Source organism: Eschrichtius robustus, chromosome 7 (assembly GCF_028021215.1).
Source record: "Eschrichtius robustus isolate mEscRob2 chromosome 7, mEscRob2.pri, whole genome shotgun sequence".
Lineage (NCBI taxonomy): Eukaryota > Metazoa > Chordata > Mammalia > Artiodactyla > Eschrichtiidae > Eschrichtius > Eschrichtius robustus.
This window is the reverse complement of record NC_090830.1, coordinates 127993111-128019540: the sequence shown is the minus strand read 5'-3', so window position 1 is coordinate 128019540 and position 26430 is coordinate 127993111. Positions and strand designations below refer to the sequence as shown.

Genomic DNA, 26430 nt, shown 5'->3' with positions numbered 1-26430 from the left:
ATGATTTTCTTATTCATATCCTCTAACAATTTTTCTTTATGTTCCTTATTGATTTACGAGTTCTTTTTATATTAAGAACATCAACTCTTTGACATGTTTGCAAATATTTTCAGTTTTAAATTTTTATACAAATCTATCATTTTTTCATTATTTTTTCGCTTATCATATTATCTAAGTTGTTCCTTACCCATAATTTTACCTCTTTGTTAATTCATAAAAATCTAACTCTAACTCTGGAATTCATGTTGGTGTACAAACTAAAAGTACCCTGATTTCTTTTCAAATAACCAGAATCCCTGTCAGGCAGGCCAAATCTCAACATCTGCCAACACAGGTGCCCCTGCTAAGGAAATAGCTCCAGCTACTCATAACCCCACCCTGACTTCAGATGAACAACCACAGTTTTAAGACTCTATCCCTTGGGTTTCAGATGAGCTCTAGGAATATGGAGGAGGATGAAAAAGTTAGAGCTAGAGCAGTCATGGACAGTTACATAGAGGAAGTGGAACTTCAAGCATAAGGAAATCAGAAAGAAAAATAATGTAGCAGAAAGAAAGTACAAGGTTTGTTTTGGAAACTGTCCCTTCACTGGGGAAACACTTATCAAGTACCTTCCAAGAACCAGGCACTGTTATCAGGCTAAGATATAAAAATAAAGGAGCAAACAGTATAGATCAGACGACCAATGAGTATGGTTAGTATGGTGGAGATCTTTACTGATAAGACTGGAAAAAGTAAACTGAGGCCAATAAGGAGAGACTTGGATAAAAGACTAATGAGCTTTACTTCCTGGAGGCCTTGGCAGGCAGATAATGACAAAAGTAAAACAAGACTGCAGCCAGGGATTAGGTGACAGCACTGAAAGGAGGTGGAGACTGCGAGTAGGGAAAGGAGCTAGAAGGTTATTTATTACAAGAGTCTTGGCTTGAAAGGATACGGTAGCTTGGGGAGCAGGGTGGGCAGTAGGTGAACAACGTTCAGAAGGAGATTAACATGAAACACCCCAAAGGAAGCTACACAAAGGACAGGACGAGGGTAAATTTTAAAATGACAGTGAAACATCTATCCTCTCTTGAGAGGGATAAGATGAGGACATAGATGAGTAAGAAGGAGGAAGGCAGAAAAAGCAGGGTATACAGCAGCAGGAGAAAAGGTGGGCGAGAACCTCTTAACTCAGTAATACCCTTTTGCACCTTTGGCATTTTGAACCATGTGACTATAGCAGCCATTCAAGAAAGTTAAAATTTCACTTAAAAAAAAAAAAAAAAAGAAAGAACTATAAAGATGACTAAGTTTTGCAGTCTAACGACTAAAAATAATAGTCACTGGGACTTCCCTGGTGGTCCAGTGGTTGAGACTCTGCGCTCCCAATGCGGGTTCGACCCCTGGTCAGGGAACTAGATCCCGCATGCCGCAACTAAAAAAAAAAAAAAAAAGATCCCACGTGCCGCAACTAAGACCCGGCGCAGTCAAATAAATAAATAAATAAATATTATAAATAAATAAATATAAATAAAAATAATAGTCACTAATAATCTTTGAGGTCCAGAGAGAGAACTAGTTAGGCCATTAAGACTGAGTTCATGATACGGTGGTCAAGGAGAAATGTCTAGGCATAAAAACCAGGAGCTATTTAAGGAGGAAAAGAAAATGAAATCAAAAGTACAGGTGTAAAAGTTAACCTTGGAAATGAAAGATATTACTTTCTTCTAAGTCTAGAAGAAAAGATGAAAAGGCTAAGTATAGAAATGGAGATGAGAAGCAGATGGATGTATCGGATGGCCTTGACTCAGTAAAAATAGGAGTCAAAGTCATCTTTGCTTTAGCAGGGGGAAGGACAAGAGGCAGAACAAGAGGAGTACCAGATGCTTGGTGTGGTGAGGGGAATCCAGAAAGTTAGTTGGTAAATGTTCTGTGTGTACTTGAAAAGCACGTATATTTTCTTAGTGTTTTCAAGAAAAAGGGTGTCAATTCAATCCGTCGGTGAGTCATTATATCAATTTTGTACAACGAGATCAGCACTAACAGCAAAGAAACAGAAAAGAGAAAAACTGTACCATGTAAGGGGAAACACTTCACAAAACGTTTGTTTCTGAAGTTATAGGTATATACATATATATGTGTCTGTTCAAGTCATGCTTTTAAAAGTATTTCTTACTTCAAACATTTGAATACACTATTAAACTCTGGGGTGAGGGCTCATTATCAACTTTATTAATTATTTTATTCAACTGCTCTATGTACTTGCTAATTTTTTGACTGCTTAGCCTAATACTTTGACAGGGTTTTGTTTTTTTTTTTAATCTCATGCTTTGTGTACTTTTCCTTCTTAATTTTTGCCTCATATTTTTTGAGACTATGTTGTCAGGCACATACAGATTCAGGATTATTATATCTTCCTGGTGAATTGCTCCGTTTATCAGGATGTAATAACTGGCTTTATTTCAAATAATGCTCTTTGCCCTAAAGTCTAGTTTGTCTAACATTGATATTGTAAAAGAAATACATTAGGCATGAAAAAAATACATACAACATAGAACATTGTAAATCCAGTCATACTTCTTCTCCGACTCCCCAGAGCCTGAGAAACAAAGTCCAAATTCCTTGGAAAGGCTCTCAAGGCCCAGCGCGGGCCGCTCCTGTCTACCCTCTTCCCGCCTCCCCACCCCAGCATCCTTGTCTTCCTACAATCATCCAGAAGTGTGCACAGCCTGGGCCTGGAATGCTGCTCCCCACCCACTTCAGCCTGCTGTTCATTCCAGACTCAGAACAAGGCGCACTGGTGTTCCCTGACACATTCCCCACTCCACCCACCCAGCAGAACTGATCAGGTTCTCTTTTGTGGTCCCCCTGAACCCTGCTCGTATACGCATCGTGGCATCTCATTTTGGTTTAATGCACCTAATTACTGACTTGCCTGTCTCCCTGACTGAACAGGAAGCTCATCAAGAACAGAAAATTCATTGAGACCTGATCTCATTCAGCTTTATGTCCCAAGTGCATGATATACAGCAGGCTCCAAATGCTGAACAGACAAATGAATGAATGACACGGAAAGGAGAAGCAGGTTGGAGTCGGATAATTTGCACTGAATCACGTTAGAAGGGTTCAGTATTTGAAGTAACAAAGTTAAAGTCATCTGCTCTATTTCAAATAAAGATATCATGGCTGGCAGAGGAAAAGTGTCCAATACTAACTACACAGCTTGTTAGAATCAAAACCCCATAACCCACTCTCAGTCCAGGGCTCTATCATACCTCTAACACCATAAGTTTCCCTACCATGTGTAATTACTCAGATATAATACTCTCATTTTAAATTTATATGGGGCTTTCAGCTCACCACCATCATTCCAGCCACACAAGCCAGAACCTGGGAGACAGTCAAAATGCTTTCTTCCTGGGAGTTCCCTGGTGGCCTAGTGGTTAGGATTCCGGACTTTCACTGCTGTGGTGTGGGTTCAATCCCTGGTTGGGGAACTGAGATCCCACAAGCTGCACGACGCGGCCAAAAAAAAAAAAAACAGCTTTCTTCCTCACCAAGTCCTGTTGATTCTACCTCCTCATATCTGATGAATGTTTCACTTCTCTCCATCCCCACGGCCACTATCCTTGTCCAGGGCCAAGACCTCCTCCATCTGGATCATGAGAAAAGCCCTGGGCAGGCCCACATGCAGCAGACTGTTTAACACATAACAGGCACTCAAATATTTACTGAATGCAAGGAGGACTCTAAACGGTTTGGTACTGTAAGCCCTTAAGGTAAAAGGCAGGAAGCTGTAAGAATGAGGCTGAAAAACCAAACAGGGACCAACTCAGGAGGACCACAGGCAGTAAATTCAGGAGACATTTCCTCCAGAGAGGGCAGATTTGCATTTGAGATTGAACATTGGGGCTAGTATGTAGAGGATGGATGTGAGAAGGCAAGCCTAAAGCCAGGTGACAGGAGTGTGCATGAGGGTGACCTGGTTCCAAATCTGCAACTGGAAGACTGGACAGAGTCAAGAGATTTGAGTGACATGGGCACAGCCTGCGTTCCACATCCCGAGTGAAAAATCCCAGCTCTACTGCAGTCTTGGAACCCCTTTCAACTTCAGGTCCCTCTTTCATAAGCAGATATTCCATCTAACTTACAGGATTTTTATGAGGATTAAATGGAAGAATTATGTGAAAGTACCCAGCACAATGTCTGGCACATAAACATTCAATAACTTTTACCTCAAGTTGGAAAAGGTATATGCATTTAAAATTCCAGGTTCCTAGCACTCACTAAATCTCTCCATAGATTTTTATTTCAAGGGTCTACATACGGCTTTTTATTTAAAAAGGAAAGGATAAAAAAGGAAAAACCCAACTTCGATTGTTTTTTACATTAAATCTTAAGGCCATAATCCCTAAAAGCCTTCTGAGAGTAATAAATGTTTTATGAAAATATCTCAATGCTTAGATATGCTCCCAAAATTCTGTTTCTTCAGAATGTGAAACAGATACAGGGCTCTGATGTAGCTCAAAATTAGGCACGCAGAAACAGTCCTAGCAACCCAACTCAGGTCCAAATAGCAAATCAAGCATAACTGCCAGCTTCCTCCCCTCCCCTAAAGTCCCCTACACTGGAGAGGGGAAATCTAGAAGCGGTAGAGTCTAAATGAAGGTTAAAATATACTTGGGAAAAAGACACAGACATCAGTAGACTTTCGTTATATACATGAAAATAAGTACTGGGGTCCTAAGTTTTGAGAAACCATAGAAGAACAAAAACCAGAATAGGTAGCTTTTAATCAGCAACAGAAAGACATCTGATAAAAATTCATACCATCCAGAAAATTAAAAAATTTTTAAAGTAAAAACAAAAATAAAATTCATACCATCCTATGGAACACAGTAAAAGGTGACAGAACAAAAAAACTGAGAAAAGCACAATAAATGGAAAACATGAATAAAAGGTGGAAATAACTCATTAATATATTAATAATTATAATAAACATAAAGTTTCAACTTACCAATTAAAAGACAGACTATTAAGTCTTGACTCTTCTATCAGTTTATTTAATTCTAGGCCTATTTTGTTTACCACTGTATGCCTGCAGCCTAGCACAGTGTTTGACACACAACAGGGACTCATTCAATAGTTATTGAACCAAATCAATAAATGAGTAGAAGCAAGCATGAAAGCGTAACTTGGAAAATTTCTCCTACCAATTGCTTATTCTCTTCGACTTTTAATAAGACTAAGATTGCTTTTAAAGAAAATCCCAAAACAAGTCTTTGCTATATGGGCACTTTCAGTAATAAAAGCATTTCCCTTTCAATAAATATAATAAACGATGAGCATGTGATTTCTCACAATGAAAGACTTAACTAAAAATTCTGGGAAACTTTAAATTATCTTAAAATCTCTAGCAGGTGCCCACAGCTTCTCACACCAATACAGCGACAAGCCAGTGGAGGAAGGCCTGAAACAGGCTATATATAACCGGCACAAGAAGGGAGGCTGAGTGTGTCTTTTTGAGCCGCTATGACTTTATGCCTGGTACAGTTCCTGGCACACAACAGACACTTCAAAATATGTGTGTGTGTATTTTTTAATCTGTTACTCTTCATTAAGGAGATAAAAATAAATAAAAGCATTAGCAGAGTGTTTGTATAGAGGACATGTATGAACCATACTGGTCTAGGCATATGTAGCAACTATGCTTAGTAATGGACACTCTGTCACCATTATTAATGCCTACTCTGGAGGCAGAAGGCATTGGAATAGCAGGGAAAATGGCCAGTGGGCTTGTCCCTTCCTTCCACAAAGAACAGCCATGTAACTGATCTGCTCCAACAAACACTGCTTTCTAATCCTTCCTTCGAAAGGTGTATTGCAATGAAAGGTATATTCCAATTTTGAAATTCCGCAATTTCAAAAGAGAAACATTTGAAGTTTGCAAATAGGTTTTAAAATTTAGGATTATCAAGGTTATCTAGTAAAGAGTAGAGCTGCTTACAAATTACAAAAGCATAGTATTTTAGAAATAATGCCAAATTTTAATTCGTGAAACCATTAAAGTAACATACACCCAAAGACATAAGTAGTTTGTCATAAGCTCAATTGTTTGACCCATTAGGTCAACATTTCCACTCTTATTTCAGATCCATTTGGCAGTACATGGCTTCTATTTTCATATGCCCTCTTCCTCCTGGTACACAGAAAACAAGTGATTAAGTACTGTGTGCCTGCAGAGAGCATGAGTCACTCATTCCAAGAGCCCAGAGTGATGGCGCTCCCTCCGCCCAAGAACAAGCCTGGGTTTTGCACAGCTGCTGAAGCTTACAGGCAGTTTCACTTGTGTCAAAAAAAAAAAAAAAAAAAAGGTGCTAGTGTATGCATACATAATCAGACCCAAGTTTCATTTCCTGCTAAAGACAAAAGGACATTATTGCTCTGAAAAGACAGTTACCAACACCAAAGTCAAACAGATGAGGAAAAGGGTTCTACAATGAGGAACTAAAAGTTCCAATGGTTAGCTCATCCATACTTAAATTCTCAAAATTTAATTAGGCCAGAAAAAAAGGTTACGGAATAATTTGATTCAGATGCCATCTTATAAGTGCAAATTTTGATACATGTTTCTCTGAACTCTCTAATAGTAATTATTTTCCAGCATTCAGCAAGCTAAAGAGCTAATCCACTTTAGAAGTTCTAGCAGCTGCTGCTTTCCCAGTGTGAACTCCAGCTCAACGATCCTGGATCCTGGCTGCTCATTATCACCATATGGGAGCTTTACAAATACTGATGCCTGGGCCCCACTCCTCGAGAGTCTGACTGTTGGGTTACGGTGGGACCCAGGCACAGGTATTTTGTAAATCTCCCCCAGGTGATTCTAATGTACAGCCAGGTTGAGAATTACAGGTCGAAGTGATTATAGGTTACTAGTTGGAACCTGCATTAGTAGCTATAGTTTTATCCTGAGTGATTCAAAGATGACGCTTGTGCCGTGGACAGCTTGAAATTCTTTCATGTAATTAAGTACCATAAACTGAATAAAGAGCTCATAATATATAGTGAATAAGCAAAAAGTCGGTGTAAGCTAGTATAAAAAAATACGTTTAAAAAAATAACCCTAAGGGAAAAAAAGAAACAACCAAAAAACCCTAAGAATAGTTAAAAGATGAGATATACTACCTAGGAAAGGGATCCGAAGAATTTCTAGACTTTTCTATTAAAACTGGGATCTAATTACAGTGCAGCAAGAGGGTCACAAAGTTTTGATCATAAAGGATATTAGAAATTGTTTTTTGGGCAGAAGACCTCAATAGACATATCTCCAAAGAAGACATACAGATGGCCAACAGGTACATGAAAAGATGCTCAACATCACTAATTATCAGAGAAATGCAAATCAAAACTACAATGAGGTAACACCTCACACTGGTCAGAATGGCCATCATTAAAAAGTCTACAAATAACAAATGTTGGAGAGGGTGTGGAAAAAAGAGAACCCTCCTATGCTGTTGGTGGGAATGTAGATTGGTGCAGCCATTATGGAAAACAGTATGGAGGTTCCTCAGAAAACTAAAAATAGAGTTGCCATATGAGCTAGCAATCCACTCCTGGGCATATACCCAGGCAAAACTATAATTCAAAAGGATACATACACCCCTATGTTCATAGCAGCACTACTTACAATAGCCAAGACATGGAAACAACCTGAATGTCCATTGACAGATGAATGTATAAAGAAGATGTGGTATACATATATGTAACAGAATATTACTCAGCCATAAAAAAGAATGAAATAATGCCATTTGCAGCAATATGAATGGACTTAGAGATTATCGTACTAAGCGAAGTAAGTCAGAAAGAGAAAGACAAATACCATATGATATCACATATATGAAATCTAAATACAACACAAATGAACGTATCTATGAAACAGAAACAGAAAGACATAGAGAACAGACTTGTGGTTGCCAAGGGAGAGCGGGTGGGGGAGAAGGAAGGATTGGGAGTGTGTGATTAGCAGATGCAAACTAATATACATAAGATGAATAAACAACAAGGTCCTACTGTATAGCACAGGGAACTATATTCAATATCCTGTGATAGGACTTCCCTGGTGACGCAGCGGTTAAGAATCTGCCTGCCAATGCAGGGATATTGAACACGGGTTCAATCCCTGGTCGGGGAAGATCCCACATGCCGCGGAGCAACTAAGCCCGTGTGCCACAACTACTGAGCCTCCGCTCTAGAGCCCGTGAGCCACAACTACTGAGGCCGTGTGCCTAGAGCCTGTGCTCGCAACAAGAGAAGCCACCGCAATGAGAAGCCCGTGCACAGCAATAGAGTAGCCCCCACTCACCACAACTATAGAAGGGCCACACGCAGCGACAAAGACCCAACGCAGGGACTTTCCTGGTGGCACAGTGGTTAAGAATCTGCCTGCCAATGCAGGGGACACGGGTTTGATCCCTGGTCCGGGAAGATCCCACATGCCAAGGAGCAACTGAGCCCTTGCGCCACAACTGCCTGGCCTGCACTCTACAGCCCGCGAGCCACAAGTAGTGAAGCCACGCGCCTAGAACCTGTGCTCCGCAACAAGAGGAGCCACCGCAATGAGTGGCCCGCACACCTCAACGAAGGGTAGCCCCCACTCAACACAACTAGAGAAAGCCCGCACAGCAACGAAGACCCAATGCAGCCATAAATAAATAAATTAATTTTTTAAAAAAAGACCCAACGCAGCCAAAATAAATAAATAAATAAATCTTTAGAAAAAGACAAAAAAAAGAAATAGGATTCTGAGAGCTAAATAAGAGCACAGGTGAGCTAACAGTTGGTATTTTCCTTAACTCATTTTAGAGCCGGTAACTGAGATGCATAAAATTAGCACTTCGAACATAAAATAGATGCAACCTTTGTCTCTGTTGGCGTTTAAATAATTTCCTAGCTTTTCCTGAAGACTCTGTTCAAAACTTACTCTTCCATCTAGGATCGTCTGTATAGTCATTCTGATACCATAGGTCCTTACCAACAAAAAGCTCTACCTTCAAACACACCATCAGGTCTAGGATCTGCCATTTTAATTGCCCTCAAATGAAGAACTGCTTCTAGATCAAACAAGGGCCACAGCAGAGTGTCCTGTGCGGTGGGAGGTACAGGGGAGAACCTGTACTATTTCAGTCTGGCCAGTTAGGCACTGTTCATTCTCATAAACTTTTTTCTTTTTCTTTCTTTTTTTTTTTTTTTTTTTGAGTACTTAATTAGAACCAAGGCACTGTGCATACAAAGTTATTTCCGGCAAGGCAAGGCAAAAAAAAGATATATATCCATTAAAGTCCACTAGGCACACAGCCAGTTTCTTCCAGGACTTTCCACTCTTAAGACAGAAACAATCACAGACAATTTACAGCTGGAAGGAACTTCAGAGACTCAAATAAAAGAACACCTTTCTTCCCATTTCTTTATTAGGAAGAAAAATAGATTTCCACTATCTTGGGAAAAAACAGAGACTTTGAACTTCAAGACCCAGCTCAAATCTCCCACAGAACTCAGCTCTATCACAGTATCTGTCACTCTAGAATCCTGTGTATGCCTTTCCCTTGTTGGACCACTACCTGAGCTATAGGGTAGAGACAGTATTTTATCCGTCTTTTTACCTTGGCACAATGCCTAGAAGACAGATCTTCAATAAATGTTTGTTGAAATAATAAATAAATGACTTCACAGAATTTCAGACTTAATATAATTTGGAAGGAGAAAGGAATAGAATACTAAATTAGTTGTCGGGGCGGAGGGCTGCTTCTTTGAGAAAAGGGAGTATTTGAAAGGTGCAAAGGGGGATAAATGCAATAGCTACTAGAGGTGAATCCTGGAAGTCAAGAAGAACAACTGCCCAGAGGGAGACTAGCAAACTAGAAACTCTGCCAAACTCTTTGGTCTACCCACCACAACTGTTCCCTGGGGGAGGGGAGGGTTATTGCGCTGGAAATAGGGAGAAGAATGTTTGTATCTGGCATAAAAGCAATGTATAATGACACCATGAAGCATCATTAATATTATACACGCAAACTACTAAAATTAAGAGCACTGTGGCACGTTTAAAATGTCCCAACATTTCAGTTACACGTTAGGACTATTTCAAATTATATATGTTGACCACTGCAGAAACTGGAATTTGAAGTTTAGTATAAGTAAAAAGAGATTTCAAAGAATAAGATTCATAAATTTTCATAAAGAAAAATTAATGTACTTTAAATGTATTTTTAAATATCCCACTGTGAAGTTAAAGAAATTCAAGGTTAAATGTGAAAGAATCTGCAATTAAAATGAGGTAACTTAAAAAGAAAAAAACAACAAGGAACACTGACCTAAAATCAACCTGTACTTCCCTCAACCAGCCTTACCAAAAAGTTGGCAGGAGTGGATGCTTTTTCGTGAATGAGAGCAGTTCCTTTAAGGGTCTCACAGCAACCAGAAAATGAGTCATCCTAACAGAGCATGGGATTTAATTAAGATACTAGCAGTATGTGTTCTGATAGTACTATAATGCTAAATGTGCAGTGCTCACCCTCACTTTTTAAATACTACTTAAATATGACTTAATGTATTATCAACAGCTACTGATAATAAAGTAATGTATTATTTCTCTATTTTGGTAAACATACTCTAATTCAAATATTCTTCTCAGCTCATTTATGGTTGTCTGACACATATGATTATGACTTAGCCCAGCTAATGAGTAATTTGTTACAGGTTCTATGAGATTGCTGTTACTTCTCAGGTTTGTGTTTGCAAGACTAGATTTTAAAAGTTTATATTTTAAAACATATTTGAACAGGAATAGAACAGTTTACGGAAAGGTTTACAGAGAGATAGTAATGCAGCTTATAAAGCTCTAACACATTTAAATCCCCATAAAACCACATCAAGGTCAGACTATGGCTCTGAGAATGCACTGAATCAATACTATAGCCAAATTAGTTTGATTTTCCGATAGTCTAGTATCCATCTGCAAATACATCAGCTACTTTTGTCATAAATCATAAGAACCAAAATCAGCCAACAATCTTTTTTTTTTGGCATAGGGTCAGTTAGAGAAAAATTAAAATGTCTTTGGGTCTCATCTATTTTCATTAAAAAAAGAAAAGATTTATTGAATCCCACAGAATTCAAAGTTAGATTCCCCCGTTTCCTGAATAAAACGACAATGAGAAATTAGCACATTTTTTGAAGTTGGTAAGAGATGCAGCGTTTTAGTCTTCTGTTCTTATGTTCTCCATTTAATCCTCCCAACAACCTCTTTGCTGCTCAAGGTACACAGGGTCAACCAGAAACTAGAATTATTTCAATTCATTCAATGCAATTTTTACAGAAGACCTGCAGTGGGCCAGGTGCTAGGGATATAGTAATGAATCTACATCTCCTTCTCCCTGCTTGGGCTGAGTTAGGCTGGGCAGGTGGGATACGGGAAAGTCGTGCTGCTGGACATCCTGGAGCAGCACCAAAGTAGCCACGTTCCCAGAAGACCAAGCTGTCAGGGCACCTTGGTTTCTGGCACCTGCATGCTCTATCCTAAAGGCCTGGATACTGCCTCTCCTCTGAAGCCAGCCTTTGGCAAGTCCTGGCCTCTGCTGGCATGGCCAGAACACAAGCATCTAGGAATCAGTGATGCTACAAAGGTCCCTCCCCTCTTCAGAAGTGGTTGCCCTGAAGACTTTTTCTCCTCCATTCCCTCTCTGCTTTACGCGCTCTGAAAGGACGTCTGTGAAACTGGATCTGGAACTCTTGCAAAGTTAGACTGAGAAGGCTTCAGGTTGCTCAACACTGGCTGAAATAGTTCCCATCCAGTACGTATCAGTGTTTCTGCTCCAAGATCTTCCCTCTATCTATTCCCTCCACAACCTGCAAATGTAAAAACTTAAGAAGAGAAACCTTACAAACTGACCGTAACTGGAAAAACTAGTCAACCTATTATATAACGATATTCCCTGTAACTATATAAACTAGATTTGCAAGAAAAGAGTGAGGACAGGTGAAAGGTCAAAGAACAGACCAATAGTCCCATCATCAGCCTTTTCATTCTACATAGATCCTTCCTCAACGTGCATACTTTGACATTTCAGAGGCGATTTTATTCTCTACATAGGCTACACTATAATGACTATGACAGCTAAATACATTTCAGATATTACCCATAAAAATATAAATCCTACAACTTTGTGGTCAAGAAGGTAGAAAGGGAAAAAAAAAGAAGGTAGAAAGGTTTATAAGACATTTTTGTCAATATTGAGAAAAACTTGGCTTTGGAGTCAATATGGGGTTAGAAGTCTGGCTCTCCCTCTTATTCTTTGAACTTGGACAAATTACTTCTCTGTGCCTGTAAAATAATAATAAAACCCCTCCCCCTAAGTTTTATTGTGGGGATGACATGAAACAGTACACATAAAGGGCTTAGAACAGTGTCTGGTTCAGAAAAATGCTTAGTAAATAAAAGCTGTTGTTATTAGCTACTATTAATCTCAGTTGACAAAGCAGACAATATGCACAAAAACTTCCCTCTAGCTGTAAAACCTGATTCCAAAAATTGTCATAATTCACCCTACAAAGACTATCTTTTTTTTTTTAAGCCAAAGAAAGGGGGAAATTTTTTGGAAAGATGTGTTTTGTATCTTGCATGCATAACAATAAATGTTCACAAAATAAGTTTACAGATTTGTTCAATCCAACTGCTAGCCTGTTAGAAATATAAAATATGGGGTAAGAAGTGTTCAAGGTATAAAATTGGTAAGCCATTTAAAAGAAACTGAAAACTAAAGACACTAGGGGAAAAAACTGGTTATTCAACAGCAACAAAAATGGCTAAAAAGATTTTTACAATATATTTAATAACTAATTTTTAAATTAAAATGCCCTATTACATTTTGTCATGGTAAGCGGTGAATTTTTAGCAAACATGATTTTTTAAAAAGGTAAAGTTAAAAAATTTTTTCAAAGTAAATACCAAATAACACAAAAGTCTAAACTGGATACAGTTTCATAAAATATGATTCTGCAAAACAGACAAAAGTTCTATTTAGATTTCAATTCTGTAACTAATTTCTCATTCAAAAAAATTTTCATATGACATATTAAAAGTAATTTCATTATCAAAAAATAAGAAAAACAGGAATGCATTTTTATGTTTCTGTACATTCTGAAAACTAGCATCCCCCTCCAAAAACTGTTCACTGGTATTTATCATTCAGTGTTTCATCTCTCTCTAAATAGTTTACATGCTTATGAATGTTATGTGTATGACAGATGCTCTACCATCTTTTCGTGGTCAGTCTCAGAATAGAATGAAGCAATACGCAGCAGTAAATTATATAACACTGTCCTATCAGACAAAGCTACAAGGACAAGTGGAAGCAGTTTTAAGATTAAAGAGATAAGACCATATCACCCTTGCTCACCAGTGGGCTATATTATATTGCTTTTTAAGTCTTTAAATTACAGCCCTTATTCTCAGATAGTGAAACCCCACTCTCAAGAGATTATTGAACGTTTACACAGTGCTTCATCATTTTCCCTGGTTGAAAATAAAACAAGTCTAAATATTTTCCTCTGGTGGTCATTACCCTGCAAGAGATATAAGCATCCACCAAAAAAGCAGTTCTAAGTATGAATACAGACTACTCACTAACCTTAAAAAAATGGAAAACCAGAAAAAACACTCAACTACTTAGAAGAAAAAATTTAAACAATGTTAAAGAAGAAAATAAGGAATACCATCACAAAGATTTTTTTTTTAAGTGACGTTAAATCAGATAGAAAAACAACATAAGTGGAAATGCACCTTTCCTCACATTTATTTCCTTATCCAGCTGGACAGAGATTTTCCACCCCAATTAGAAGACATTTAAAACAGGGCCTAAAATGAGTAATAAGCATAACACAACATCCTATATTTGTGGCAATGATAGTACTGAGAGAAAACCTGGACTTAAATTAATTCGGCTCAACTCAACCAAAAATGCCTTCTGTGTCCTAAGCACTCTAAAGCTCAGAGATACCAAGATGAGTAGAACGTGGTCCTTGCCTTGACGAATGCTCTGTCCACTGGGGAAGAAGGAAGCAAACTATTATTATATGATACAGTCAGGGCTATAACTAACGTGTGTACCAAGTGTCTAAAGCACCTGGAAACACAAAAAGGTGACCAATAATTCTGCCCCAGGAATGCAGGCTATGGTGAGCACAGAGTAGGGGTGGCATCTGAACTGGGTCTTACAAAATAAACTAGGCAGGAAAAGAGACTGACAGTAACAAACATTCCAGACTAAGGAAATGGTCACTTTAGACTTAAATATCAATACTGATCCTTCTGATGTCACTAGAAGAAAAGTCCTGTTTCAAGTTGCCACAAACATAAAAATCACAAGGCTCACAGGCTTTTTTGGTCTTATGATACTGCCCTTTAGAAAGAAAAGGACATGGCCAGTAATTTACTCAGTTGAATAACCAGTAAGAAACTATGAAAGATTTTAAATGCTTGCATTACAAACAATAGCAAAACTGGCTGTAAAAGCAGAGGGAAATGATCCAATAAAATGGAGAATTTTAAATAAGTCTAAGAAGTGAGATAAACTTAATTGCAAAGGCTACAACCACTTTATTCAGAAAAAGTTAATTTGCCTTCTGATATGGACTTTGGATATATAAACAGTAATTCAAACCACATGGGTTAATCCAAAATCTAGGCCCAGGTTTCCCTGTGAATATTCCTTAAAGGCTTAAGCCTGTAGCATGATCATCTGAGCTTCAGCTCAGAAGTATGGGTTTAAGTATCCTTCCACTGAAAGGTAAGCTACTAGCCAGCACCCTGGAAGGGTTGACTTACTTCTCGTGAGGGAAGCAACTTATCCCTAAAGCTGTTAGGACTGGACAGGTTCCTGTGTACAAGAAATGAACACAAACCAAACAGAATGACACATAATTCATTTAAAGCCATCTATTCAGAGGACTCCTGGGACCTTACCTCCTTCCATGTAATTCCACCTGCTTGGTTCATCTCTGTCAATCTTAGAGGCTAAGAGAAAGGAGAGAGTAGCCCTAGAAATGGAGACAACCACGTCCACCTCTATCTACATATGCTTCAATTCACTGTCCCAATACAGAGGTGACCTAGAGATTTCCTGAGTGTTCTTCATGAAACACATCAACTATTGTCCTCAAAGAGGTACACTGAACAAACACTTAAATTGGCACTGTTTCAAAAACATTTCATTATGCACAAGGACCAAAAAGTCCAACCCTCATTTTATAGCTGAGGAAATGAAGTACAGAAAAGTGTTCTGTCCAATGAGTTAGAGATGATGTCAAGTTCCATCCAGCTGCCATAGTTAATTTTAAGCTCTTAGAATCCAAAGAGCCGGCTCTTTGACATCCTGGGGAATTTTGCAATCTACTTTTCTTCAGTCTGCACTTGAAGCCTTATCCAAACATTGTGGGTGGGGCGAGGGGAGAAAGACCAGGCAAATGATCAAATCAGGGAAAACAGGGAGAAGAGAATGACTGGAGACTGGCCAGAATTAGCCTATCTACAACACCTCCCGTCTCAAGATTATCAAAGAACCTTATCTGGGTGCAGTAGTTTCTCTTCCATTCTGAATAGAGGAAATAAAATGTAATAGCAAGAAAATACATCCAAAACCTAGAAAAAAAATAAGTTCTCCTTCACTGCTCTAGCAAATCAACGAGCAGGCCTTCCTAGGCAAGCAGTGGGACGGGCCAGAAAGTGTTCTGGGGGCCAATTCTACTCTCTGTGACCTCAGTCAAGTTACTCAACCTTTCACATCTGTCTCCTCACCTGAGAAAGAGGATATCACCACCTGCTTTGTAAGGTTGTTGTGAGGATTGGGAATAATATATTAAGGGACCAGATCCTTGGAAACCCTCCTATAAATGGTAACTGCTGTGATGTATATGAAAAGTTCGTTTGTGCCTTTCATACTTTCCAATTCATACCATGTAAATTCTTTTGTATAGATTACATACAAGAATTACAAGTAAACTTGAAATGCTCTGGCTATTTCTTTCAAGAACTCTGTTCTCTTACTTCTCCTAAAATGAAAGATCTGCGGTGATTAGGAAAAAGTACTGGCAACCTCAAAGCGGGAGGTGCTCCTGAGCCCCTCAAGGGAAACCGCCCCCCCCCCCCGGGACTGTCAGCTCTCTGAGGGCAGCGACTGCCCTGTTTAACTCACCACTGTGACCTAGTTTTCCTAATGCAGACTAATCGTTGTAGACTTAGACATCTCATGACAGCTTACATGACACCCAAACATGGACCCACAAGAGTGTATCGCACACTACTGAGTCACACAAAAATATTAAAAGTTGAACATTACGATACAGTTTAACCGTAATACTAAAATTAAAAAAAAAAAAAGGCACTGTAAATCGAGTGCCTATGAGGTAACCAGAATGAAGTCACGCCTTTAATGATAAAGGACCACCAGAAACACATAGATGTCCACAGGCACTGAAGCTCCGGCAGGACGTTCCACTACACTGGCGCGATCGCCTCTGGCCTGAGATCGGGATTCGAACCCAGAACTTGTCCCGAAGGACGGGCAGAGGCCACTCCAGAGAGGAAGAGGCCTTTAAGGCCAGGAGCACCTCGCTCGAACTTTCTGGTGGGCGCCGGCCCGACCCCGACTGCGGGCGGCTCGACTCGCGTCCCCTCGCCCGGGCAGCGGAGCAGATCGCGACGCGGAAGCGCGCTCGGAGGGACGAGGGTCGCCAGTCCTTTGTCCCCCGCGGAGGGGCAGGGGCGACGCCAGCGCTCCCTCCCCTCAGGAAATAATGACAGATCGCGCGCCCTCGCTCGAGCCCGCCCCGCCCCGCCCCGCCCGCCCGCCCGCCAGGGCCGCAGGAGGCGCCAGATCCGCAGCCCCCGGCCGAGGGGCCCCGGCCGCGCCCCCTCCTCGCCCCCCGCCCGCCCAGGGCGACCCCGTGCCGCCAGCCTCACCCGGTCGGAGATGGAAGCTGCCGTCGCGGCGGCTGCACCACAGCGCGCGTTCGCCCTGCTGCAGGATGTAGTGGTCCTTGGCTTGGAAGAGCTCCATGCCGGCCCCGGACGCGGAGGGAGGCGGCGGCGGCCCGGGCGCGCCAGCGGCTCCGCAGCCCCGCGACCCCGCGACCCCAGAGGCGGCGGTTCGCGCGGGGCGTCCTCGTCGGCCGGGGCCGCCAGAGCCCGCGCTTCGCGGAGCGGCGGCTGAGGGAGCGCCCCGGCTGCCGGAGCCGCGGGAGGAGAACGCGCCCCGGCGGCGGCGGCGGCGGCCTTGGAGGCCTCTCCCCCGGCTCCGCCCCTTGATCGGCCCCGCCCCCGCTCCTTCTCATGGCTCCTCCCCCTTCCCCACCCCTTCCCCGGCTTCTCCCCCGACTTTTCCCAGGCTCCACCCCCTCCCCGTCTCCTCCCCGCTTCTTTCTCTTTTCCGTTCCTCTTCCTGCCCATTCCCGCCGCCTTCTTCTCCAGCTTTTCCTGGGTTTCTCCTCCTGGTTCCTCCCCCGAGGCTCCTCCTCCTCCCTCTTCTCTCCCCATCCAAGCCCCCTCCTCCTCCTCCTCCCGCTCTTTCCAGGCCCCGCCCCGGCGGGCCCGCTTTCCCAACCCCGGGCGATTGCGGGCAGAACACTGGCCTGGATGAGTCAGGCTGGCCGCCTTACTGCCCTGCGGCCTTTGGAGCAGAAGCCCACTTCTGGGGCCTCCCCTCCCATGCCAGCAGGTTATTCGTTACTTTCACCAGCCCTGAGAAAAGCCAGGCCGACTCTCTAAATCCAGCCTGAAACCCCCCCTCTTCCCCCGGGCCTGTGCTGCCCGCAGAGACCCAGACTAGGAAAGCTGGGAAATGCGACCTAAGGGGCTGGTTGCAGGGGTCTTTCACCAGCCAGACTCTCCACAGAGCTGGGACGTCTTCTGTTTTGGAATTTCCTCTTAGAACCTTGCGACATTTGACAACAGCAAACATTCAATAAATGCACATCAACGAGAAGCATGTAACAGTATAAATTAAACAAGTATTACCAGCACGGGGCTCTAAATAACGAGAAGGAAGAGAGCAAAGTCCATAAGCTATCATGTCCCGAATTAAGCAGGAGGCGTGTGAGAAGACAATAAAATGTCAAGGAAGTAAAAGGAGTCTAGTTTGACAAGGATAAGATGGCTGGAGAACCTCTTGTGGAAAGAGGAAGCCCTCCCGAGTATCTTCGATCTATCTTGAAAGGCCAGGTGGTATGTTGAACAGAATGGGGCTTGGGAGTCAGGACCCCCGTTCCAGTCCCCACGCCAGGGGTGGTCTAGCTGTGTGATCTTGGGAAAGTCTCTTGGTCTCAGATGGCGGTTGAACTAAATGACCTTTAATTACACTCCCAGTTTTATGAGTAAATGAATCTTTCTACCCCTATCTCCTGCCTTTTCTAATGCCTTAGAAGGGAAGAAGGAAAAAACAAACAAACAAAAAAACGAGGTAGAAGACAAGAAAAGCAAGGCAATGCTTTTAACCTTCTGCTAGATAAAAGTGAGAGGGCCCAAAAGCAGGAAGGAGTTCCACATTACTAATTATTCCAGCCCACGCTGGTTTCTCAGTTGAATTTCCATAGCACAGGAAGTCCCATGATGACAAACTGTCCTGGAATCTGTGATAAGTACTACGCCTTTTGGATTGTCCAGACATCTCAACCTAAAGGTCAATAGGAGCAATTACTATGGCAAATGAGGTGAGTTGGACAAAGAAGATAATGGCAATAAGATGGTGAAAAGAAGATTCAGTGGAGCCATCAGTTTCGGATTTATTGTTGAATTCAGCCATATGTTGACTTTCCTTAGCAAAAATGGATAATGAGAAAGTCTAATGAAGACAGGATGTTCTGCAAATTACTTCTTTATTTTTTAATTAATCACATTACCAGATGTGAAGAAAATAATGCTATTGTAACTTCTGAAACAATTGATTAGTTGATTGAAACTTTCCCTGATGTTTTAAATCAGTGGTTCCAACCATAGCTACCTATTAGAATCACCTAGGGAGTTTTTCAAACATACCAATACTTGGGCCTCAGTCCAATTAAAGCAGAATTTAATTGAGATGGGCTCTGGCATCAGTATTTTTTTTTTTTTCTAAGCTCCCCAGAGTATTCTGATGTGCAGCCAGGATTAAGCACCACTGTTTTAAATGAAATTAAATGGAAAAATCTGCCTGACAGCAGCTTAGTAGAAAACACCAGTCAGTCATTAACTCAGACCAGTGTATGCGGTTGATGACCTGTAAATCCAGAGTTAACAAGCAGAGCCCTTAGGAGAGAGAAAACCTGAAGATGTTCCCGGAATCTATCTGACCCAGATGCACAGTGCTGTCTCCCTCTCACTCTGAATGCATACTAGAGCCCTGGCCTGGCCAAGCAGAATGAGTGAAAAGAGTAAATACTGTGTCCCTAGCAGATATCACATCCTGAGTCTCCTGCCACAGGTGCCTTGCCCTGCTCCTGCTAAGGACTTCCTGAACCTCAAATACTCTTTACCTGCCAGGTGCTCCTGACACTGCAGCTTCTCTACTCCCTGGCTGGCTTCCCCATCCTTGGCCTGTGGCTATCTGCCAGCCTTCATCACTCTCTTCCAGCTTCCTAATTCAAGGCCCTCCTGCCCTTGAATGGTGCCACCCAGTTTATGGTAGAAAGTTCATGTGATGCTGTTCTGTTTTTTAAACATGAATGACCATCATGTGTATTATATATCTTCTTTTACATGTATCGTATATTTATACTAATTTAAGTATATCCACTAGGAAGTTAGGTTCTAGCCTGTTCTATCTGATCTTAGTCAAGTCACTTAATCTCTTTTAGTGTCAGTTTCCTTATTTATTAAAAGAGGTGATCACTAACGGTTCTTCCAGCCCTGAAATCAGTGAATGTGAGGAAATGTGTCCACATAGTTAAACTTAGGCAAATAACGATGGTAAATGACTCAACTCTGATTATCGATTTGGCCTTCAATGTCACGTTTATTATTTGTTTCTGAGATTTGGGGGTTATGATTAGATTCTAGTGTCCTGTGGTGAAATTTGACTTGTAACATCATCTCCTGTCTACTTGTCTACAGTCTTGTATGTTGTTTGTCTACGAGAACTTTCTTCAGTATTGTTTGTATATGAGAAATCTTCCAAAGGAGATATATTTTTTTAAATACATGTTCTGCCTGCCAGGAGGCTGCTGATTTCTTCAGTCAGCAGTCAGAGTGGTTAAGAGCCCAAGATACTCACAAGCCAAATTTTCACATTTGACCAATCATCAGCCGATATCTCCTGGATTTGACTACCATACCTCCTCCCATAACTTCATGAAGTTACAACTGGAAATTGTAACAACCATTTTGGAGCTTTGACATATGTAAGATTGTTCATTTGAGAAGCACCATAGAACAAAAAGGGAAAAGTCTGTTGCATTGGTCTAAATGAGAGATACTTTTGTTTAATAGAGAAGATCATCTCTCCTCCATTGTTATACTTTGGGGGTTAATAAGTACTGGCTTTTTAGTTGTACAGTCTGATAAAATTGTCAAGGACCCAAGTTATTGTTTAAACCAGCTATAATAATTCTTTTGTGTGTGTGAGAGAGAGAGAGAGAAGTGAAATGTGTTTTGTGCATCTAATCTTCTTCCAGAGGAAAGATAATTAGCCTTTTACAGTGATAATTTCATATTTGTCTAAAGCCAGCTGTCTCTCACTTCCTCTGTGTTATGTATTTACTTTTCAATTTTAAAAATAGCGTTAAAATTAGAGAGTTCTAAATAAGCTAATTTGAAGAAAAAAGTCCAAGGTATACTGTTAAATAGCAGAAGTCCTAGCTGCAGAGTAGTATTTTAATGCATCCCATTTGGGTTTTTAAAGGGGAGAATGGGAGAGATATTATGTTTTTATAAGCGCAGAACATTTCTGAAACAAAACACAGGAAGTGTGGTTACCTCTGAGGAATGGAAATGGGGGTGGGGGGATACTCAGGAATGGCAAGACGGAGGGTAGAAACTTCCTTTTCACTTTATATTCCTGTATGCTGTTTTGATTTGTGTGTGTGTGTGTGCTTTTATTGCTTTAAATTAAAAAAAGAAAGCTAGTTAAATATGTGTGTGTCTAAAACTCATTCTTCCACCACACACAAAAACATATTTTTAGGTAACTTATTGCCTAAGGGTTTAGAACCTTTTGCATTGACAAGCCAGGAGTCCAGGGCACAGCTCTTTTTATTCTTCACACACTGCTTAGTATTTTTGATCTTTCCTAAAACCTTAAATGCTGTCAAAGTGAGCTATAGTTAAGTATATAAGCCATTTTTCTGCACTGTATCCTCTTTTACATGGAATATAAGGAAGAGTATTTTTCTTTGACACCGTTTCTAAACCACAGCAGTAGCTGTGGCTTCTCCTTCCTCTGCCAATTGCAACTCTCAGGCTGATGGCCTGTTGGGGCCTGTACCATCGTAAATCAATAACAATTGTCAAAAATGCCTTCTGTTAGATAATCATTTTAGAGATTTTTCAGAGAATGCTTTGTGCTGCACCAGAAAACAATGGCAGGGGTGGGCTGGAATTACTCCCGTAGAAACTTGGTACATCTTTGGAAAAGCTGCCCAGTGGATTTTAAACCCATTGTTTCTTCTCCTGGTTAAAGAAAAATAGTAACAGCTCACAGCGTTTCACCATTTCATAAGAGTAGCACTTAGTAACAGGAAATATAGGGTTTTGGTTTCCCTAATTCCACTCCATCGTTTTCCCTCAATTTTACAGCAATTGTTAAATTTACTTATTATTTATTTATTTATTTATTTTTGGCTGCATTGGGTCTTCGCTGCTGCGCACGGGCTTTCTCTAGTTGCAGCCAGCGGGGGCTACTCTTCGCTGTGGAGCACCGGCTTCTCACTGCGGTGGCTTCTCTTGCTGTGGAGCACGGGCTCTAGGCACGTGGGCTTCAGTAGTTGTGGCACACTGGCTCAGTAGTTGTGGCTCGCGGGCTCTAGAGCGCAGGCTCAGTAGTTGTGGCTCACGGGCTTAGTTGCTCCGCGGCATGTGGGATCTTCCCACACCAGGGCTTGAACCCGTGTCCTCTGCATTGGCAGGCAGATTCTTAACCACTGCCCCACCAGGGAAGCCCTTTACAGCAATTCTTCAAAGAGCCTGAGGAAGCACATTGAAGGGTGTGTGTTGGGGGAAGGGTGTTGGGCTGCTCCTGACCAGGTGAGCATAGGGAGTGGGGGGTACGTAGGTGGGGGAAGCGAGCAATGCAACGTGATTTGCCAAGTCTCCATGATGAGGCCCATGATGGGTAACCAGAGACCAGCTGCAAATGTGGCAAATACATCTTCAAAATTTGGCCATCACTCTAATAGTTGCTGCTTCTCGAAAATGGTGAGATACTAGCATTGAGGTTGCCTGTGAGCAGTGGACCACTTCTCACGGTTTTTCACATCGCTGTTCTATGATTTAATCAAGTAGGGATTCTAGGTTGTAGGGGTGATGCTTATAAAGCCACACCCGGGCTTCCCTGGTGGCGCAGTGGTTGAGAGTCTGCCTGCTGATGCAGGGGACACGGGTTCGAGCCCTGGTCTGGGAGGATCCCACATGCCGCGGAGCAGATGGGCCCGTGAGCCACAATTGCTGAGCCTGCGCATCTGGAGCCTGTGCTCCGCAACGGGAGAGGCCAGGATGGTGGGAGGCCCGCACACCGCGGTGAGGAGTGGCCCCCACTTGCCGCGGCTGGAGAGGGCCCTCGCACAGAAACGAAGACCCAACACAGCCATAAATTTAAAAAAAAAAAAAAAAAGCCACAACCCAAGCGGTTCAGTCCAGGGGAGCATCAAAGTTGAAAAAAGATCCATTCCGTACAAATCTGAGAAAGCTCCAGTCCTTTGAGTATTTCTCAAATACTATAAAGCCCTCTGTAAGTTTTTGTTTTGTTGTTTATTTTTAATCTTATTTCTTTTCTGCTCATCATCATCCTATGGCACAGATACTCCCATACCTCTCCTCTCCAACCTCCTCTCCAGCTTCCTTTCCCCTTTTCAGCTCTTTGCTGTGAAATCTGACCACTCAGGGCTATTTCCCCTGGAGAGGCCTGGCCCTCCTTGGAGGATGGGAGAGGGGAAGAAATGGAAGACTACGCCAGAAAGCTCTCCAGCTGTGGGGAAAAGGGGACGGGCTGGGAACACTCAGACACTAACAAGTCTATCCCATCACTTTCAGCATGGGCCTATTTCTCCCTTGGGATTTGGTTAAACTATTTTCATTTTGAATGGGAAAAAAATATGGCCTGTAAACAATTTTGTTTGGGGCCCTTACATTTAAAAGGCCACGGGTTACTATCTGGACTTTTCTTCCCTTATGATTTCACAATTGGAGCCCAAGTGTCTGGCTCAGAGGAAGAGAGCAAGCTTCGGGAAACTGGTATCTGCCAGCAGAGATGGACAAGCGCTGGATCTGAAGGCATTCCCCAAAGCAACATCAGTCCCTTGCTTTCTGCTGACCCGGCCTGTTTGGGACAAATTACTTACTGTTCTGCCTGTTGAGCTTGGAGCAGAGGAATCCAGGGATGGGGGGTGGTGGGGTGGGGTGGGGGGATGAAGACAGACAGGTAGGAAGGATCAGTGTCAGGAGGCAGGCAGTTTAGATGAATTCTCTTGTCTTATTCTTCCTACCCCCTCCCCCATTCCCAGCGAGAGGCTGGCAGAGCCCTGGGTCCCCGCCCATTTCCCCTATTTACCTAAGCCTGAGGTACTTGGGCAAATCTCCAACTCTCGAAGGTCAGTTTCCCTTATGTAAAATGGAGATAAAATAGAAAACTTTCTTCACAAGTTTATTGTCAGGATTAAATGAACTTGTCTTTGAAAGGGTGTCCCAAACTATGAAGTGTTAAAGAAATGTTACTGTATAATTTTTTTAAAATGTACTTTATGTGTAAAGTTTTCCCCTCTAGATCTCAGCTTATTTGACAGATTTCTAACATATTACATAGATTTTTAACATATATATTACATACCTAATATGTATATATTAATATATATTAAAGAAGAAATATGTTAATATGTATGATTCAGATGTTTTACCTCAAATCACATCATTGGGAAATAAAAGTAATAGATATTAATCATATAACTAGAAGGATGTTAGTCTTGATTCCTTTTGGGCTGCACCCCACAGGCCTGCAAGCCCTGTAGTTACCCAGCCTTGAGACTGAAAAAAGAACCCAGAGACAGTGACAGAGACATCAACAACTTATTGGATAAGAGATCTCACGCATCCAAAACAAAGGTCCTAGAGGGACACCCACACTGTGGGTGGTGAAAGGCAGTAATCTTTGCTACTCAGGGGAGAAGGAGGCTACCATTTATAGGGGGGATTGACATCAGGTTGGTTCATCAGTTACCAGGGAAACCAACAGCTCGGGTAGGGGGCAAGCATGTAGACAGTTACTAATTAAGCCTTACAATTAAGAGGATTGGATAATCATGTGAGAGAAGCAGGGTCTGATCGAACAGGGGATGTACAGGGAGCAAGAGAACAGCCATCTTGAATGACCTAACCATAAGATTTCCAACCAGAGACAGAGGATTCGCCCTGAGGCTAATGAAACTTAAGCTTCAGGAGTTTTGTTTGTTTTCATACTCCATTTAAAGTTATTACAAAATAATGGCTATATTTCCCTGTGCCATAAATATATCCTTGTTGCTTATTTATTTTACATTAAGCTTCAGGGCTTTTGGATTTCATCCAAAGCCCTGTACATAATTCTGTATTCATTATTTTGTATTCTTCTTTCTAAAGAGGACCTGCCATATGTTGAAGAAGCTTCAGGTGCCACAAACCTTGATCCCAACACTAGCATAAAAGAATGTTCTGGGCTCTACATCCCAGGAGAATTTGGGGCCTGCTCTTCGTCTTCTCTTGATTTGTCCTTCCCTCTTTGGTCATCCTCTTGTATCATTTTAGCTCCTCCCCTCTTTCTAAATTCAAATATACTTTCTGTTACCCCTAATTCACTAATCCACTAACACTCACGTAGCTGGGTGAACACACACACACACACACACGCACACACGCACACATGCACACACGCACTGACTTCTATCAAGAGATAAATTTAGAGACTGGAAACAGTGTGTTCAAGGATAGCACCATTCATCCCAAATGACTCAGAGAGAGCTATTCCAGTTAATGTGGAGCCCTTATTGTGAAAATAGAGCTAGGAAGAATTCTTTCATTCAATAATGCTAAGGTTGTACATGTTCCAAGAGTGGATTCAAAAGTACTATAAATAGGAAGAAAGTGTTTTCATCATGTGATATTAGACTAGGCTGTCTTTGGAAGAAAAGTAGCACTCCATGTACCAGGTGTGCTTATCTTTGAGGGATTCAGAAGGAACCTGGCTACACCACACCTGGTCAAGGAAATCCCTGGAAGCAAGCAAGGCACCACAGTCCTTCCCCGGTTCATAGGAACCCGGGCTCACTCCCCCACCTGCTCCCACACGCAATCCAGAGCCGATAGAGGGACAGCCTCAGTCACATCGGGATGAGGCCTGAAGGGACAGGTATCTGGGGAGATACAGCACAGGTCCTAACCTGTTGGAAGGGTTGGAATTTTCAAAATTGGGGCTGGGAGACATCAGACTGCGAGGGGAATTAAAGGAAGGCAGGCAACAGACCCTCAAAAATGGGATAGATGGAAAGGAGGAAACAGGTAGTAACCATTCAGAATATTCCCTGAAGGCCTAAACTGAGAGGGTGTGCCTCACCCACCCCATCCCTGAGTGGCAGGAAGAAAAGAATAAGTTAGATGAAGGCAAAGCTTCCAGCCCTACTACTGGACGGCTTCAGGTTGCTTATCTGACATTTCCATTAAAGCTCAGTCTAAACCCCTGTAGCCAGCAGAATACAGATAACAGATATCAGAGCCTAATCCCTGCAACCTGTAAATGTTACCTTATACGGAAAAGGTATCTTTGAAAATATGATGGGATATCTTGAGATGTGATTAAGGCTCCTCCCCTGGATTACTCAGGTGGGTCCTAAATGCAGTCACATGTAACCTTCCAAGAAGGAGGTTGAGGTAGATCTTAAAAGTTCTCATCACAAAGAAAAAAAAAATTGTAACTCTGTGTGGTGATGGATATAAACTAAACTTATGCTAATCATTTCACAATATATACTGATATCAAATCATTATGTTGTACATCTAAAACTAATACAATGTTATATGTCATTTATATCTCAATTTTAAAAAGGGGGACGCTAAGCGAGATTTTACACACACAGAGGAGAAGGTGATATGAAGACAGAGCTGAGAGACACTTGAAGATGTTGGCCTTGAAGATGGAAGAGATATGCCCACAGCCAAGGAATGCCAAGCCACCAGAAGCTAGACAG

General features: G+C 41.8%; 1 protein-coding gene across 1 annotated transcript in view; it reads right to left on the bottom strand.

Annotated features, from left to right (window-relative positions):
* The window catches only part of INPP5F (inositol polyphosphate-5-phosphatase F), a 90855-nt gene extending 73674 nt beyond the window's left edge, over positions 1-17181 (bottom strand). The window contains exon 1 of the mRNA XM_068548664.1: positions 16997-17181. Within this exon, the coding sequence (XP_068404765.1) occupies positions 16997-17093 (97 nt within the window). The 5' untranslated portion in view covers positions 17094-17181. The remainder of the gene's footprint in view (positions 1-16996) is intronic.
* Positions 17182-26430: the final 9249 nt, after the last annotated feature.